Source organism: Melanerpes formicivorus, unplaced genomic scaffold (assembly GCF_026170545.1).
Source record: "Melanerpes formicivorus ecotype bairdi unplaced genomic scaffold, bMelFor1.0.p_v2 SCAF_89, whole genome shotgun sequence".
Classification (NCBI taxonomy): Eukaryota; Metazoa; Chordata; class Aves; order Piciformes; family Picidae; genus Melanerpes; species Melanerpes formicivorus.
Genome location: NW_027142441.1, coordinates 1,603,284 through 1,620,720, shown reverse-complemented (window position 1 = coordinate 1,620,720; position 17,437 = coordinate 1,603,284). Strand labels below are relative to the sequence as shown.

Genomic DNA, 17,437 nt, shown 5'->3' with positions numbered 1-17,437 from the left:
TGCAGTGCCCTGCCCTCCCCGGGTGCCTGCAGCCCCTGCCCTCCCTGGGGGCCTGCAGTGCCCTCCCCTCCCCGGGGGCCTGCAGCCCCTCCCCTCCCTGGGGGCCTGCAGTGCCCTCCCCTCCCTGGGGGCCTGCAGTGCCCTCCCCTCCCCGGGTACGGGCAGCCCCTCCCCTCCCCGGGTACAGGCAGCCCCTCCCCTCCCCGGGTACAGGCAGCCCCTCCCCTCCCCGGGTGCCTGCAGTGCCCTGCCCTCCCCGGGTGCCTGCAGCCCCTGCCCTCCCCGGATGCCTGCAGCCCCTGCCCTCCCTGGGTGCGTGCAGCCCCTCCCCGGGTACAGGCAGCGCCTCCCCTCCCGGGCGCCTGCAGTGTTCCCCCTCACTTTGCCTCTGCTAAGACTCCTTTGAGCAAGCAGATGCCTGCTGCAGCCTAGTACCCAGACAGACACTGTGGAGTAGTTGCACTCCTCCTGCAACACAGACTCAGGGCTTGGCCTCAGGGATGGCTTCATGAGAGAAGGAAGCTTCTTGCCCCTCTCATGTGGGGGAGATCAGAGTCCAAAATAAGGAATGATCTTCTGGACTGACTTCATTCCCAAGTGTAAGCTGCAGCACAGGAGGTTCCACCTCAACACAAGGAGGAACTTCTGTACTCTGAGGGTCACAGAGCCCTGGAGCAGGCTGCACAGAGAGCTTGTGGAGTCTCCTTCTATGGAGCCTTTCTAGGCCCATCTGGATGTGTTCCTCTGTGACCTGAGCTAGATTGTATGGTCCTGCTCTGGCAGGGGGGTTGAACTCAATGATCACTTTGGGTCCCTTCCAAGCCCTGACCTCCTCTGATCCTGTGTAGTATTTAAGCAGTAACTTCTTTTTCATTCCAAAGCATCCCCTGGCTTCAGGAGCCCTGGGAACAGCCCTGCTGTGAGGGGCTGCTGGAAAAGGATTAAGAGGGCATGTGGTAAAGTTTTAGTGCTGGGGATCTTGTCTAATGTGGGGTGACCTCAGCATGGTCTGCATCTGGTGTTGTATTAGTCCAAGGAATGTTACTCCATGTAAATGTACACCAAGAAGGGAAAGTGCTGGGGAAGCTGCTGCCAAAGCCACTCCCTGCAAGTAGTTTAGGTCTGAAGTTTGATGAGCTCCATCCATGCTGAGAGGATTCAAACCCAGCCCTGTAGCTGGCTCAGAGCCAGTAAGTCCACATGCTTTTGTGTTGTGTTGCTCTCAAGCATTTGGCTTATCTTTCAAAGGCAGCTGATGAATGAGTTTCATTTCAGTTTTATCTGGAGCCTGACCTGTGCAGCTTGTCCAGAAAGCACTCACAAGGCATTATTCATTCAGGCTTTCCCTCCAGATACTGTTGGTTACCACTGCAAAGTGATGCAAACCAGAGCTGCTTTCCCAGCTGGCACAAGCTGAAGGAGCTGCTCTTGGCTCTCCTGGCTGCATGTGGTTCCCTGCCCTGGCCTTTACAGAGTTCAGGTGGTTGAATGCAAGCAAACCCCAGACCAAATGCACGTACAGGAGAGGTCACCATAGAGTCTGTTGGACTGCAGCTCATCACAGCCAGCTGGACTGTACAAAGCAGCAGGATGTGGACATCTCCTTAAGTGAGAGGAGTGTTTTCATAGCTGAGTGGTGGAGCTTTTGAGCTCAGAGGAGGGGGCAGAATTCCCTCATCTTCCCAGGATGCTTCCTGACTGCCCAGTCCTGGGTGAGCCAAGCCTGTCCTCCTCTGCACGTGGAGCTGCTCTCAAGACTGTGTTGCTGCCAGCTTGATTCACCTTAGGATATTTCTTCTCTGCTCTTACAAATGTGCCTCTCTGAAGGCACCCCTGAGCATCACAGAATCACAGACCTCCAAAGCTCAGCCAGTCCAAGCCCCTGCACTCAGCAGGGACATCCTCCACTGGAGCAGGTTGCCCAGAGCCCTGTCCAGCCTCACCTTGAACATCTCTAGGGATGGAGCCTCAACCACCTCCCTGGGCAACCTGTTGCAGTGTTCCAGCAGCCTCCTGGTGCAGAACTTGCTCCTCACAGCCAATCTCAATCTGCTCTGCTCTAGTTTGAAGCCATTGCCCCTGCTCCTGTCCCTGCAGGCCTCTGCAAACAGTCTCTCTGCAGATTTCCTGTAGCCCCTTCAGGTCCTGGCAGGCTGCTATTAGGTCTCCCCAGAGCCTTCTCTTCTCCAGGCTGAACACCCCCAGCTCCCTCAGCCTGGCCTCATAGCAGAGCTGCTCCAACCCCCTGATGATTTTTGTTGCGTCCTCTGCACTCTCTCCATCAGCTCCAGGTCCTTCCTGTGTTGAGGGCTCCAGCCCTGCACACAGCACTGCAGGTGAGGTCTCCCCAGAGCAGAGCAGAGGGGCAGGATCCCTCTCTCCACCTCTGGCCACATTGGCTTGGATGCAGCCCAGGCTGCCCTTGGCCTTCTGTGCTGCAGGCTCACACTGCCTGCTCCTGGCCAGCTTCTCCCTCCCCAGCACCCCCAAGTCCTTCTCCTCAGGGCTGTCTCTATCCCCTCCTTCCCCAGCCTGTGCTGATAGTGAGGATTGTCCCAGCCCAGGAGCAGGACCTGCACTTGCTCTTGTTGAGCCTCATGAGGTTCACCTGGGCACCACCTCTGCAGCCTGCCCAGGTCCCTCTGGATGCCCTCCTGTCCCTCTGGCCCCTGGACAGCACCACTCAGCTTGGTGCCATTGCACAGTGCTGATGGTGCCTGGAGCCCTCTGGCTGTAGCAGTGATAAAGATATCAACCAGTGCAGGTCCCAGCCCCTGAGGGACACCACTGTCCCTGCTCTGCATCTGGGTTTCAAGCCATTGGGCACTGCCCTCTGGGTGTGAGCACCCAGCCAGTTCCTTATGCTCTGAGCAGCCTGCACAGCCAACCTGTGTCAGCTGAAGAGGCACAGGAAAACTTGACTGGGCCAGAGCTGGTTGCCAACAGACAAGCAGCTGTGCTGTCCACCTGCAGAAGGCTTGCAGGCACACAAACAGAGTCTTGACCAGCAGGTTCTTCTTAAGCCTTTATTTCAGCTTGCATGTTGAACCTCTCCTTTGCATGGCTCCCTGTCTAGGTGGACCTTCAACCCAGCTGTGCTCACCAAGGCCAACGTGGTGCGGAGCGGAGACGCCGCCCAGGGCGCTGAGGGAGGCACCTCTCAGTTTCAAGTGGGTGACCTTGTGCAGGTCTGCTATGACCTGGAGAGGATCAAACTGCTCCAGAGGGGCCATGGAGAGTGGGCTGAAGCCATGCTCCCGGTGAGTAGCTGTGTGCTTGGGGGCAGACTGCAATAACTGGGCTCAGGGTTGTGGTTGTGACTGGCAGTCAAGGCTGGAGGTGGTGGAGTCCAAGTGTTTCCTCAAAGGCAGTGTGTTTCCTGCCTGGTGAGGCTGATGGTGTCACCAGCACCCCACATGGCTGTTCTGAGCCTGTCTTCTCTGCAGTGTGCCCAGGCAGCCAAGAGGGCCAATGGCATCCTGGCCTGCAGCAGGAAGAGTGTGGCCAGCAGGAGCAGGGAGGTCATTCTGCCCCTGTACACTGCACTGCTGAGGCCACACCTTGAGTCCTGTGTCCAGTTCTGGGCTCCTCAGGTTAGGAAGGAGGTTGACTTGCTGGAAGGTGTCCAGAGAAGGGCAACAAAGTTGGTGAGGGGTTTGGAACACAGCCCTTTGAGGAAAGACTGAGGGAGCTGAGGTTGCTTAGCTTGGAGAAGTGGAGGCTCAGGGGTGACCTTCTTGCTCTCTCCAACTCCCTGAAGTGAGGTTGTAGCCAGGTGGGGGTTGGTCTCTTCTCCCAGGTAGCCAGCACCAGAACAAGAGGACACAGTCTCAAGCTGTGCCAGGGGAGGTTCAGGCTGGATGTTAGGAAGAATTTCTACACAGAGAGAGTGATTGGCCATTGGGATGTGCTGCCTGGGGAGGTGGTGGAGTCACCATCCCTGGAGGTGTTCAGAAGGAGACTTGCTGGGGTGCTTGGTGCCATGGGTTAGTTGTTTAGGTGGTGTTGGATTGGTTGATGGGTTGGACACAATGATCTTGAAGGTCTCTTCCAACCTGGTTTATTCTATGTAATTCTATGTAATTCTGTTGTAGTGTCCATCTTCTATTTAAAGCATGAGACATGACTAATGGAGCACCTCAGCACCTCCCCTGTGGGGACAGGCTGAGGGAGTTGGGACTGTGGAGCCTGCAGAAGAGAAGGCTCCAGGGAGACCTTAGAGCAGCCCTACAGTACCTGAAGGGGCTACAGAACAGCTGCAAAGGGACTCTTGCCAAGGGCTGGGAGTGCCAGCATGAGGAAGAATGGCTTTGAGCTGGGAGAGGAGAGATTGAGACTGGGGATGAGGAAGAAATTCTTTGCAGTGAGGGTGGTGAGACTCTGGCACAGGCTGCCCAGGGAGGCTGTGGCTGCCTCCTCCCTGGAGGTGTTCAAGGCCAGGCTGGCTGGGGGCTTGAGCAAGCTGTGCTGGTGGGAGGTGTCCCTGCCCATGGCAGGGGGTTGGAGCTGGATGAGCTTTGAGGTCCCTTCCAGCTCAAACCATTCTGTGAAAGGTGATGGAGTATCTGCTCAGCCTGCTGAACCTTAGCTCAAGGTATCAGTGGTGGCCTGCTGAGCAGTGGAGCTCATCACACCTGGGCCATGCTGTAGCACAAGCAGATTGCTAACCACTCCATCTTCAGCAGTGTTTGCAGTTGATGTTTTCTTTAATGCAGACCTTGGGCAAGGTTGGTCGAGTCCAGCAGATCTATTCAGACAGTGACTTAAAGGTAGAGGTTTGTGGAACATCTTGGACATACAATCCAGCAGCTGTCTCAAAGGTGGCATCAGCAGGATCTGCTATCAGTAATGCATCTGGTGGTAAGTCTGAAGCATGAGCAGCAGTGTGTCTGGGGAGTGCTTGTGTTAATGGGTTGTGAGCACTAACCCCTCCTTTGGGTGCAAGGCTTGGGGGTGGACTAAGGGATGTTGCACCTTTGAGGAGGATCTGAGGAGGAGCTTCAGTTGGTGTGGAGGTGGAGGTGGGAGTTAGCTTGATCAGGTGAAAAAACTCCAAATGGAGTTTGGGGTTCAGTTTGCCTGGGGTGCAGGGATGTCTGGGGAGGTCTGCTCTAGAAACAAAGTAATTAGAGTATGGCATGAAGAGAATGTCCCTGGCTGGAGCTGGCAGACTCCTTGTTCAACAGCTGGATCTGCTGCAAGCTGTTACCCAGGGCATTGCCTTTCATCACAACTCAGTGATGGACATTCCCACTGGTGACTGTGGGAATCTTCTCTGTGTTGAGGCAGTCACATTTCAGTCCTGTGTGACCTGCTCTCATTCATCCAGTGAGGCAGAAGGTGTCTGGTGTGTTTCATGTGCTGTTGGCTCTTTCACAGATCAGTTCAACCAGACTTGCCCTGGGATTGGTCACAGCTGGGTTTATTGTCCCCTTCATGGGTTTGCTTTAGTGCCAACAGCCCCTTCTACACAGTTTTCTAGTTGTTGTGTTTTCATTTTCTAGGGAGATAGAGGTACAGAGAGTGTTCTCAATAAAGACACAGTCAGAGTGTCCAGAAACCTGGCCAGGAGAGTCATCTGATTTGGTTACAGGACATAGAGGGGATAGGAACTGTCAGAGTGAGTCCAGAGGAGGCCACAAAATGATCAGAGGGCTGGAGAAGCTCCCCTGTGAGGACAGGCTGGGAGAGCTGGGGCTGCTCAGCCTGGACAAGAGAAAGCTCCAGGGGAGACCTCAGAGCAGCCTTCCAGTACCTGAAGGGGCTGCAGGAGAGCTGGGGAGGGACAAGGGCTGGGAGTGCCAGGCTGAGGGACAATGGCTTTGAGCTGGGAGAGAGGAGACTGAGACTGGAGATGAGGAAGAAATTCTTTGCAGTGAGGGTGGTGAGACTCTGGCACAGGCTGCCCAGGGAGGCTGTGGCTGCCTCCTGCCTGGAGGTGTTCAAGGCCAGGCTGGATGAGGCCTTGAGCAGTCTGGGCTGGTGGGAGGTGTCCCTGCCCATGGCAGGGGGTTGGAGCAGGATGAGCTTCGAGGTCCCTCCCAACCCAAAGTGTTCTGTGAACCTATGAATTCTCAAGCTACAAATGAGTGCAGGTTGAGCTGTGTTCTGTGGCAGCCAAGCTGTCTGTGGGCACTCACTCCTGTGCTGCAGTGCCTGGTGTGCCAGTCTCAGCTGCCTGAGGGGTACTGGAGTGCAGCCCCTGCTTGGAGCTGAGTGGCCCAGAGCTGCCTTTCCCCAGGGGTTTGTGTGTTGCCTTGAGAAGCATCATGACTGTAGCTGATACTTTGCTGTTGTGCTGTGCTGAAGGTTGTAATCCTGGCTTCTGTTTAATAACAGAGAGGTTGTCCCAGCTATTGAAGAAGTTATTTGAAACCCAGGAATCTGGAGATCTCAATGAAGAACTGGTTAAAGCTGCTGCCAATGGAGATGTTGCTAAAGTGGAAGACTTGCTAAAGAGACCAGATGTGGATGTGAGTGTTCTGGTTGGGGGGGACTTCTCCTGGGGACCTGTAACACTAAAGAAAGAAAAGCAGTCCTGGATACTCCCTGCCAGTCAGTAGTGTGCACAGCACTACAGCTGGGTCCAGTGTCTCTGCTCTGCTCTGGGGGAGGGCCTGGAGAAGAGGGCTGGGGAGGAGCAGCTGAGGGAGCTGGGGGTGTTGAGTGTGGAGAAGAGGAGGCTGAGGGAGACCTCATTGCTCTCTGCAGCTCCCTGAGAGGAGGCTGCAGGGAGCTGGGGGTTGGGCTCTGCTCCCCAGTCTCAGGTGAGAGGAGAGGGAATGGCCTGGAGTTGTGCCAGGGGAGGCTTAGGTTGGAGGGGAGGGAAAATTTGCTTGCTGCAAGAGTGGTCAGATTGCAAGAGTGCAAGATGGGCACAGGCTGCCCAGGGAGGTGGTGGAGTCCCCATCCCTGCTGGTGTTCCAGAAACCTGTGGCCATGGCACTTGGGCCCTTGGTGGTGTTGGTTGCTGGTTGGAGCTGATGCTCTCAGAGAGCTTTTCCAACCCAAACAGTTCTCTGATTTTCCCATTTCTCTAGGAAATGTGTTGGGGGGGTGTGGAAGTAATGCACCACCCCCTTCCTTGGCAGACAGATGTTGAGTTCTGCTGTCTGCCATGAACTGAAATACCTTCCAGCCTCTCTCTGCCAGGGCTGGGGCAGAGGACCAAACCCTGTTGGTGCAAGGTCTTCAGCTGGTGTGCTGTGTGTGGTGGCAGTGTGGGTGCACAGGAGGCAGTAGGGGGGATTTGGGGCTTTGTTGCTGCTGTTGTGGATCTTGGTGTTTTAACTCCCCAGGGAAGCACCCAGCCTGGTCTGTCACATTCCTTTCACCAGCTTCTCTGATCACCTCACTCTGAAATGCCTGGAACAAAATGCCTGAGAATAAGCCTAGTGGATGCTGAAGGTTTGGCTCAGGGAAGCTGTTTGTAAGCCACTCTCAGAGGTTTCTCTCACTGCAGCAGCAGGAATTCCTGCAGACAAGAGACTAAACTCCATCAGTTCTGAGGACTGATTTGCAGCTTGAGGTGGTGCAGGACCTGGCATTTTGGTCAGACTGACTCCTGCTGTTGTGTAGATGAGGAAATCTCTTTCAGTACAGTGCAGAGCAGACAACTGCTGCTGGTCTGCTGCGATTCCCACCCTCTGCTCCACTTCCACGAGACCTCACCTGCACTGCTGTGCCCAGCTCTGGAGCTGCCAACATAAGAAGGTCATGAAACTGATGGAGCAGATCCAGAGGAGGCCTCAAAGAATGATCAGAGGGCTGGAGAACCTCCCCTGTGGGGACAGGCTGAGAGTTGGAGTTGTTCAGCCTGAGGAAAAGGCTTCAGGGCAGCCTTAGAGTGGCCTTCCAGTGTTTGGAGTGACCTACAGGAGAGCTGGAAAGGGACTTGTGACAAAGGCATGGAGTGATGACTGTACAAGGGATGATGGCTTCATACTGGAAGAAGCTGGGTTTAGATTGGCCACTAGGCAGCAATTCTTCCCCATGAGGGTGAGGAAGCACTGGGACAGGTTGCCCAGAGCAGCTGTGAAGGCTGCAAGCTTGGGAGTGTTGGAAGCCAGGCCTTGAGCAAGCTGGGATAGTAGGAGGTGTCCCTGCCCATGGCAAGGAGGTTGGAATTGGATGATCTTTGAGGCCTCTTCCAACCCAAACTATTCTATGATTCTGAGACCTATTCTCAAAGTCTTTACAGTAGCCCAGAAGCCAAAAGGTTTTAATCCTAAGTATTGTTAAAGTATTAATGTTGAAGTAAATCCCTTTCTTCTTCCCTTCAATCCAACTAATGCTATAGGCATGAAATGAGATTTAGAAGACAGGCTGAGAGAGTTGGGGCTGTTCAGCCTGGAGAGGAGAGGGCTTTGGGGAGACCTTGGAGCTGCATTTCAGTATCTGAAGGAGACCTAGAGGAAGCTGGGGAGGGACTGTTCAGAAGGGCTGTGGGGATAGGAGAAGGGGCAGTGGTTTGGAACTGGAGCAGGGCAGAGTTAGGTTGGAGATCAGGAGGAAGATCTGCACAGGGAGGGTGGTGAGACACTGGAACAGCCTGTCTAGGGCTGCAGGTGAGGCCCCATCCCTGGAGACATTGAAGATCAGACTTGATGTGGCTCTTGATCTGTTGGAGGTGTCCCTGCTGAGTGCAGGGGGATTGGGCAAGATGCCCTTTGAGAGTCCCTTCCAACCCAGTGCAAGCTGTGGCTCTGGGAAGCCAATCCATCTGTGCTAGAAAGGCAGCTGGGTGTTGTTCCCTTGCTGCTTTCCTGTGCATGCAGCTGTGTGAGGTCTGCTCATGCTGCTGAGGGGTCTGCTGGGTGTGGGAGGGGGGTGCCCCCTGCAGCTGTCTGAAGGGCTTGCTGTGTTGCAGGTGAACGGGCAGTGCGCTGGGCACACGGCGATGCAGGCCGCCAGTCAGAACGGCCACGTCGACATCCTGAAGTTGCTCCTGAAGCAGAACGTGGATGTGGAGGCAGAGGTAACGCTGCTCAACTTCCTCAATGCTTACACTGTGCTGCTGAAGCAAACAGAGCTCCTGGAGAGCCTTCTTAAATGTGCCTGTGAGTGACAGGCTGGGGAGATGCTTCCAAGCTGGCCTCTTGCTGACAGTGCTGCGAAGGATCAGTGCCTGATTGTTTGGCTCCTCCAGTTAGGCCCAGTACAGTGCTGGTGTGACAGCTGTGTGAGCTGGTCTCTGACTGCAGGGGCTGGAGCCCCTTATTTCAACTGTAAAATGCAATATTCTGTTCTGTATGGCTGAAGAGGAGCCAGGGGGTGCCCAGGTGGGCAAGAAGGCCACCAGCAGCCTGGCCTGGAGCAGCAATGCTGTGGGCAGCAGGAGCAGGGCAGGGATTGTCCTCCTGTGCTGGGCACTGGGGAGGCCACAGCTTGAGTGCTGGGGTCAGTTTTGGGCCTCTCACTCCAAGAAGGACATTGAGAGGCTGGAGCAGGTCCAGAGAAGGGCAACCAAGGTGGGGAAGGGTCTGGAGAAGAGGGCTGGGGAGGAGCAGCTGAGGGAGCTGAGGGTGTTCAGCATGGAGGAAGCTGAGGGGAAACCTCATTGCTTTCTACAGCTCCCTGAGAGGAGGCTGCAGTGAGGTGGGGGTTGGGCTTTTCTCCCTGGAAACAAGTGGTAGGATGAGAGGAAGTGTCCTAAAGTTCTGCCAGGGGAGATGTTTAGATGGACCTTAGGAACAGTTTCTCCACAGGAAGGGTTGACAGGGACTGGAACAGGCTGCCCAGGGACCGTGGTGGAGTCCCCATCCCTGGAGGTGTTTAAAAGCTGTGTAGATGTGGTGCTGAGGGCCATGCAGCAGGCTTAGTAGGTTGGACTCAAAGGTCTTTTGCAACCTAAAAGCCAAGTGTGAGGTTCAGAGGCAAAGCTGATGTTGGATGCTGCATCTTCAAGCTTAGCTCCTGGCTGTGCTCATGTAGTGTTCAGTTAGGAGAAGAGTTTCCATTCTTACCTAATGCAAGTGAGAGAACAAAGCAATAGGAGTCCTGGAGTGGGGACTGCCAGCTCTGCTGCCACTTCCTGAGGCTGTTGGAATATTTTAACTTCACCCCACATGGAAGAGTTTCTTTTGTTTCAGGTGTTTAGCATTAGTGCCTGTGAGAAAATTCTGTCAGCATCCTGTGAGGTGTGCAGGTTGGGTTTTGCTGTGCTTGCTTCATAGCCTGCACTGTGCCAAACTGCTCCAAACTGCTTGTCAGCTGTACTGTGGAACCAGAGCTGCCCTCTTCAGTGGCTGACTGATGCCTTCTGCTGTGCTGTGAGGGAGGATCAGAAGCATCAGGGAGGGAAGCAGCAGCACAGCTTCAACAGCTTCATGCTCCTACCCCTGGTCATCTGCCAGAAGCAGCAGCACTGTCCAGAGCTGAGGTTTGCTCAGGCCTCAGCACTATCAGAACACTGTCAGGGAATGGATCCTCCCCTGGATTTTATTTCCATAATTAAGCCTTTTTCATGGAGCTCTGAGTTCCTACTTAATTATGTAACTGTGTTAATTAATGATGCAATTGCCATCCCTGAGGGGATCCTACAGAAAGGCTGCAGAGGGATGGTTCCTGTCTCTAGTGACAGGACAAGGGGGAACGGTTTGAGGCTGAGGGAGAGCAGGGTTAGACTGGAGCTGAGGAGGAAGTTCTACAGGTTGGGGGAGATAGATTCTGGAACAAGCTGCCCAAGGAGGTTGTGGCTGTCCCTTCCCTGGAGCTGTTCAAGGCTAGGCTGGATGAAGCCTTGAGCTGCCTGGGCTAGTGGGAGGTGTCCCTGCTCATGGCAGCGGGTTGGAACTGGATGATCTGTAAGGTCCTCTCTGTAGATTCTATGAAATTCTGATAGATTCCAGTGTCAATCCAACATCTCCTTTGGAAAAGGCTTAACAGCTTTAAACCAAGGCACATGAAACAACACCTAATGAATCCTGGCTTCATTGTATGGAGAAGGCAACCCTGGGGTCTTACACCAGGCTTTGGAGTGTGTAACCCCTGGGCTGCAGGGAGGAGTTGTCCTGGCTTGCTGAGGGTAACATTGTGGGGAGCTGGGTTTTGTCTGTGGTTTGGTGGAGGTTGGTTGGGGATTTGTGGCAGTGCTTCCTCCGTGGTGGAAACCCAAATCACTCTGATGTTCTGGAAACCCAAATCGCTCTGATGCTCTGACGCTGGTCTCAGGCTGATGGTTGGACTCAGTCCAACAAGGATCTCTGGGACTTGGTGATGAGCACATCACACACAGCTTCAGGGCAGTAGCAGAGAGTATCAGATGCCAGTGAGTCTGTGTGTTTAGGTACAGCAGACTCTGCATCCTGCTTGCTGTCTGAGCCACTCTCCTGGTGCGAGGTGCCGGTGGGGGCAGCCTGGCTCACTGTCCTTCCCCTCAAAGAACTCCAGCGTGCCCAGTTCTGCGCTGCAGTCTTGTTCAGGTGCAGAGGAAACGACTGCTAATGGCTGAACTGACTGCTTCTGCTTCAGGACAAAGATGGGGACAGGGCCGTGCACCACGCAGCCTTTGGTGACGAGGGGGCCGTGATCGAGGTGCTGCACCGCGGCAGCGCCGACCTCAACGCCCGCAACAAGCGGCGGCAGACCCCGCTGCACATCGCCGTCAACAAGGGGCACCTGCAGGTGGTGAAGACGCTGCTGGACTTCGGCTGCCATCCCAGTCTCCAGGTGAGGTAACCACTGCTCTGGGGGCACTTGGTAGCTGCTGAATTCTGACTTGTCATAGGGAGATGCTTCGTGCTAGGTGATAGACCACACTTGGAGCGCTGTCTCCAGTTCTGGGCTCCCCAGCTCAAGAGAGACAGAGACCTGCTGCAGAGAGGCCAAGGCAGAGCCAGGAGGATGCTTAGGGGACTTGAGCATCTCCCCTGGGAAGAGAGACTGAGAGCCCTGGGGCTGTTGAGTCTGGGGAGGAGAAGGCTGAGAGGGATCTGATCAATGTCTCTCAATAGCTGAGGGGTGGAGGGCAAGGGGAGGGGGCCAAGCTCTTGTGGGTGATGCACAGCAATAAGCTAAGGAGCAGTGGAGACAAACTTGAAGAGAGAAGGTTTCAGCTCAACATGAGGAGAAAGTTCTGTCCAGTGCCAGAGCTGTGGAGCAGGCTGCCCAGAGAGGTTGTGGAGTCTCCTTCTCTGGAGCCTTTCCAAAGCCACCTGGATGCCTTCCTGTGCAGCCTGCCCTGGGTGATGCTGCTCTGGCAGGGGGCTTGGACTGGGTGACCTCTGGAGGTCCCTTTCAGCCTCTGACATTCTGTGATCCTGTGAAGGGATCTTGTGGAGGTCTCTGTCCCAGCCTCTACCCCAGTGTGTGTGCAGCCCTAATTAAAGTGCTATTGAATCTGTTTCCTTGGCAGCTAGATAAGCACCTGAGTTATTCTAGGCAGTTGGTGTTAACTAGTATCTTCAGACTAGTTACATGTAGTTGTTAACTTTCTCTTCAGATTGGTTCCTTCTCTGTGGAATCCACAGCTGTTTGCTCCCTCTGCAAGGCTTTTTTCCAGAATTAGCTCTCTCTGCTTGAATTGTTTAGCCAGATTCTCTGCTGGAAATGCCACCCTTTGATCCCAAACCCCCTCATGCACAGCATCCCATAACTTCACAGGGAGTCTGGTCCATAATGAACGTGGCAGAAGCTGACAGATGATTGCAACCTCCTGTTGAGAAGGTAAAGTAGAAACTGCTGCCACATAAGCAGGTGCCCACACTCTGCAGGAGCTGAGTGCAGCCAGGTGCACTGCATTAGCAAACCAGCTCAGCACAGGCAGGTTTGAAATGTGCTGGGCAGATCAAGACACAGTTGCAGCACCTTGCCCTCAACAGCACTTTCCCTCAGTGGGGTCCAAGGCCCATTCAGGATTGCAGGCTGCAGAGGGCCTTCCCAAAGGCCTGCAGTGATAGGATTTTTAGAATAACCTTTATTTTAGAATAAACCAGACCAGGTTGGAAGAGACCTTCAAGATCATCACATCCAACCCATCAACCAATCCAGCACCACCTAAACAACTAACCCATGGCACCAAGCACCCCATCAAGTCTCCTTCTGAACACCTCCAGTGATGGTGACTCCACCACCTCCCCAGGCAGCACATCCCAATGGGCAATCACTCTCGCTGTGTAGAACTTCTTCCTAACATCCAATCTGAACCTCTCCTGGTGCAGCCTGAGACTGTGTCCTCTTGTTCTGGTGCTGGCTGCCTGGGAGAAGAGACCTGGGAGAAGGATGAGGAGCAGTGGTTTGAAGTGGGGGAAGAGCAGAGTGAGATTGGCTGTGAGGAACAAGTTCTGCACCAGGAAGCTGCTGGAACACTGCAACAGGTTGCCCAGGGAGGTGGTTGAGACCTCACCCCTGAAGTGCTCAAGGTGAGGCTGGACGGGGCTCTGAGCAACCTGCTGTAGTGGAGGATGTCCCTGCTGAGGGCAGGGGGCTTGGACTGGATGAGCTTTGGAGGTCCCTTCCAACCCAACCCAACCCATTCTATGATGATTATTTCCTTTAGTGTTGTATGTGGAAGTGAAAAAAGCCAGCTGCCCATAGCTAGTCAGGAACTAGTGACAGTGCTCCTGCTGTGTCTGTGCTCAGGTAAGGATCTAACAGACTCCCAAGTACACACATACCTGTACTGTAGGACAGGAAACTCAGCTTTCTCAAAAGGGATTTCTGTCATCTTTGGACAATACTTCTGTAGGAAGCAGGCTAAGGGATTATTTCCCTCAGAGCTGGGCCTGGATCTCATGGTTTGGATGCTAGAAGAAACTTCTTCCCTGGAAGGGTTCTCCAAGCCTGGCAGAGGCTGCCCAGGGAGGTGGCTGAATCCCCATCCCTTGAGGTGTATCAAAGGGGCAGAGATGTGGTGCTGAGGGCCATGGTTTAGTCCCAGCCTTGGCAGAGTCAGGTAATGCTTGGACTGGATGAGCTTAAAGGTCTTTTGCAATCAAAAAGATTCCTTGAATTACCTCCATGGTTTGCCTTGTCAGTAATCAGGAGGCTTCTTGAGGCTCACATAAAGGTGAGCAAACTGTCTTGGAACAAGGGAATATGGTGATTGTGTTCTGTGTCCACCTGGCTTCATGGGCACTGTCCTGATCTTGCTAACACCCACCAGCCCCTCTTGAGTCTTTGTTGACCAGTGGATAGGAGTCCAAGCAAAGGTGGCAGTGTATCATGGAATGATGTTGGGCTACCCATGTGGAGTCAGACTGGATGTGCTGGACTGGAAGACCTAGAGGTCTGTTTTGAGTGGAAGAACTCAGTAGAATGATGCTGAGAAACTCCATCTGGAAAACCTAATTGTCATGAAAATAATGAACCTCCAGGTCCTGCAGGGGAGCTGAGGAGCTCCCATGTGCACCTGTGGATGAGAGCAGACAGCAGGCAGGCTCAGGCAGGACTGGGAGATTTCTCTGGCCAGCACTCTGCTGCTGAAGCCTCTTCACTGTGTAGACAGAGATCTCTTAGCCTGTGAGCAGTACATTCAGGGAACAGGATCAGTTAAACCAAATCAAAATGACATCCTGTGGTTTTGGCAAACCTCTCCAAGTGTTCCCACATTCTGGCCAGTTTTGTCTGGCAGCTTTTGATTCTGTGAAGATCTGGGTTTGTATCAGTGCACTGCTGAAGTGCTCAGGTCCTGTGTTGGTTTGCAGTGGAGTCAGTGACAAAAGGCTTCCTGGCTTCTATGCAGTCAGGATTTTACTGGAAGCATAAATCTAGAGAGCTTTGCCTGTGCAGCAGCAAGTAAGCTGCCATGGCTGTGGTTTCTCACTGTTATCACAGGGCATTTCAGGCCTTGAATAAGAAATGCACAAAATGCCTCTAGGAGTGTGAAGTGTTTTTCCCTAATTTGGGGTATTTGAAAGCCAAAAAGCCAGGCTAAAAATGCAGAGCCTTTGCCTGCTGGATTTCCATGGCCCTTGTTTCATCTGGGCTTAGCCATCATGAGTTTTAAGCTGCATGTTGCTTGTGACCTTTGCTTCATGGACAGTGATCTGTGGCCCTTAAAACAGCCCAAGTGCCTGAGTTCATTACCTGGGCTGCATTTTATTGTGGTGTGCTTATGCTTTCATGCCACACTCTTGTCTCTTGCATGGTTAATGGCTAGCTCAGTCCTTGCCTTCATCACTCCAAGATCCCTCTCTCCCCCTGCCAGACTGCTCATCTCTGTTCATTTTTGTTGCTGTCCTTCTGTTACTCATAAATTGTAATTTAGGCAGCAGCTCCATCTGGGTATGAGGCAGGCAGGGAGAAGCTGATGTCTGTACCAGTGTCTTGAGTCCTAGCAGGTGCAGGGCACGCAGGAGTTCTGGTGGTAATGTAAGCACAGAGCCCTGGTGGCTCCCTGAAGGGTTGGAAAACCCAGAGCAAGAGCAGAAAGGAGCTGGCTCTGGGCTCTGCAGCAGAGCCTCACTGAGGTCTGAGGAGCTGCTTTGGGTAGTCAGTTTTCCCAGCAGTACTGAAGCATGATTTTCCTTTGCTGTGGATGGATGATGCTATGATGATACTATGATCAACATCTCTGTGGGTGCCATGGACAGTGGCATTGAGAGCACCCTCAGCAGGTTTGCTGCTGACACCAAGCTGTGTGGTGCAGCAGAGAGCTGGAGGGAAGGGATCCATCCAGAGGGACCTGGACAGGCTGCAGAGCTGGGCACAAGCCAACCTCAGGAGGTTCAACAAGAGCAAGGGCAGGGTCCTGCAGCTGGGTGGAGGCAATCCCAGGCACAAATGCAGGCTGGGCAGGGAGTGGCTGGAAAGCAGCCCTGAGGAGAGAGCCTTGGGGGTGCTGGGGGAGGAGAAGCTCAGCAGGAGCTCTCAGTGTGCACTTGCAGCCCAGAAAGCCAACCAGCTCCTGGGCTGCAGCAGGAGAAGTGTGGCCAGCAGGGCAAGGGAGGTGATTCTCCCCCTCTGCTCAGCTCTGGGGAGACCCCACCTGGAGTCCTGCCTCCAGTTCTGGAGCCCCTATTCCAAGAGGGATCTGGAGGTGCTGGAAGGTGTCCAGAGCAGGGCCAGGAGGATGAGCAGAGGGCTGGAGCACCTCTCCTGTGAGGACAGACTGAAGGAGTTGGGGCTGTTCAGTCTGGAGAAGAGAAAGCTCCCAGGTGACCTCATTGTGGCCTTCCAGGATCTGAAGGGGGCTCCTAGAAGGCTGGGGAGGGACTGCTCAGGATCTCAGGCAGTGATAGGACTAGGGGGAATGGAATGAAGCTGGAGGTGGGGAGATTCAGGCTGGAGGTGAGGAGGAAGTTCTTCCCCATGAAGCCCTGGAATGGGTTGTGCAGGGAGGTGGTTGGGGCCCTGTCCCTGGAGGTGTTTGCAGCCAGGCTGGATGAGGCTGTGGCCAGGCTGATCTAGTGTGGGGTGTCCCTGCCCATGGCAGGGGGGTTGGAACTGGCTGACCCTTGTGGTCCCTTCCAACCCTGACTGACACTATGATGTCAAGACTGATGTGAGCTGCTCTGCTTGCAGGACTCTGAAGGGGACACTCCACTCCATGATGCCATAAGCAAGAAGCGTGATGACATCCTGGCTGTGCTGCTGGAAGCTGGAGCAGATGTTACCATTACCAACAACAATGGCTTTAATGCTCTCCACCATGCTGCACTGAGGGGAAACCCTAGGTAAAAATCTGCTTTACATCTTGTCATTTGCAAAAGGAGAGGACATGCATGGGGGAGGGAGGGGTAGGGGATGGTATTCCTTCAACAGATCCTTGAAGCTGCATGCAGCCTTCCCTTACATGTTGGTGCTGCTCAGCTCTGTGTCTCTTTGCTGCTTGGGGAGGCATTGCTAGAATGGAGCTGCTCTGTTCAGGTGACTCCAGGTCCCTCAGAGATGCCCTGCAGTGGCTGGAACATTTTGCCAGTAAATGCTTCAGTCAGCAGGTTCTAAAGTAAGATCTGAAGACAGGGTTTGTGGAAGTGTTTCCTTCCTTGAGTGTTGGAGTTGGGAAAGGGATTTGAGGTTTGGAGCCTGTCCTGTTGGTGAATTACTTAAGGTGCTGTGAGGTTCCAGTGTGATCCTGAGGTTGTGGCATTCAGTTGTGTTTGTCAGTAGAAGAAACATTTAACTTCCTCTGCTTAAATGCATAGGAGGAGTCTCTTACTTCACCTTCTGTGTAGCACTTCACCTGAGAAGGTTCATTCCAAGGCATATTTGTTTTGGTGCTGGTTGCACTCTGTCCCTCTGCAGTTCCACCTGCAGCAGGAGCTTTCAGAAGCTGTGTTGCACAGAGAGAAAGTGGGAGGCTTGCTGCATGGCTCCTTGCTTATTCCATTGGATAAAGGGAATTCCTCCTGAGTGCCACTCCAGCCACAGCTCAGCATGCTGCTGGTGTGGTGGGGAGCTGAGTGGACTTGAAGTGGGCAATGTGTTTACTTGCTCACTGACTTCTGCTGCTGCTCAGGGGAGGGCAGTTGGAGGGCAACATGGATTCAGGAAG

At 53.9% G+C, this 17,437-nt stretch overlaps 1 protein-coding gene across 3 annotated transcripts in view; it reads left to right on the top strand.

Annotated features, from left to right (window-relative positions):
• MIB1 (MIB E3 ubiquitin protein ligase 1) overlaps positions 1-17,437 on the top strand; it is a 109,805-nt gene that overhangs the window by 36,026 nt on the left and 56,342 nt on the right. For all 3 annotated transcript variants that reach the window (XM_068165496.1, XM_068165495.1, XM_068165494.1), the window contains exons 7-12: positions 3,077-3,260; positions 4,716-4,860; positions 6,340-6,473; positions 8,870-8,977; positions 11,473-11,670; positions 16,465-16,616. In XM_068165496.1, coding sequence (XP_068021597.1) covers positions 3,077-3,260; positions 4,716-4,860; positions 6,340-6,473; positions 8,870-8,977; positions 11,473-11,670; positions 16,465-16,616 — 921 coding nt within the window. The remainder of the gene's footprint in view (positions 1-3,076; positions 3,261-4,715; positions 4,861-6,339; positions 6,474-8,869; positions 8,978-11,472; positions 11,671-16,464; positions 16,617-17,437) is intronic.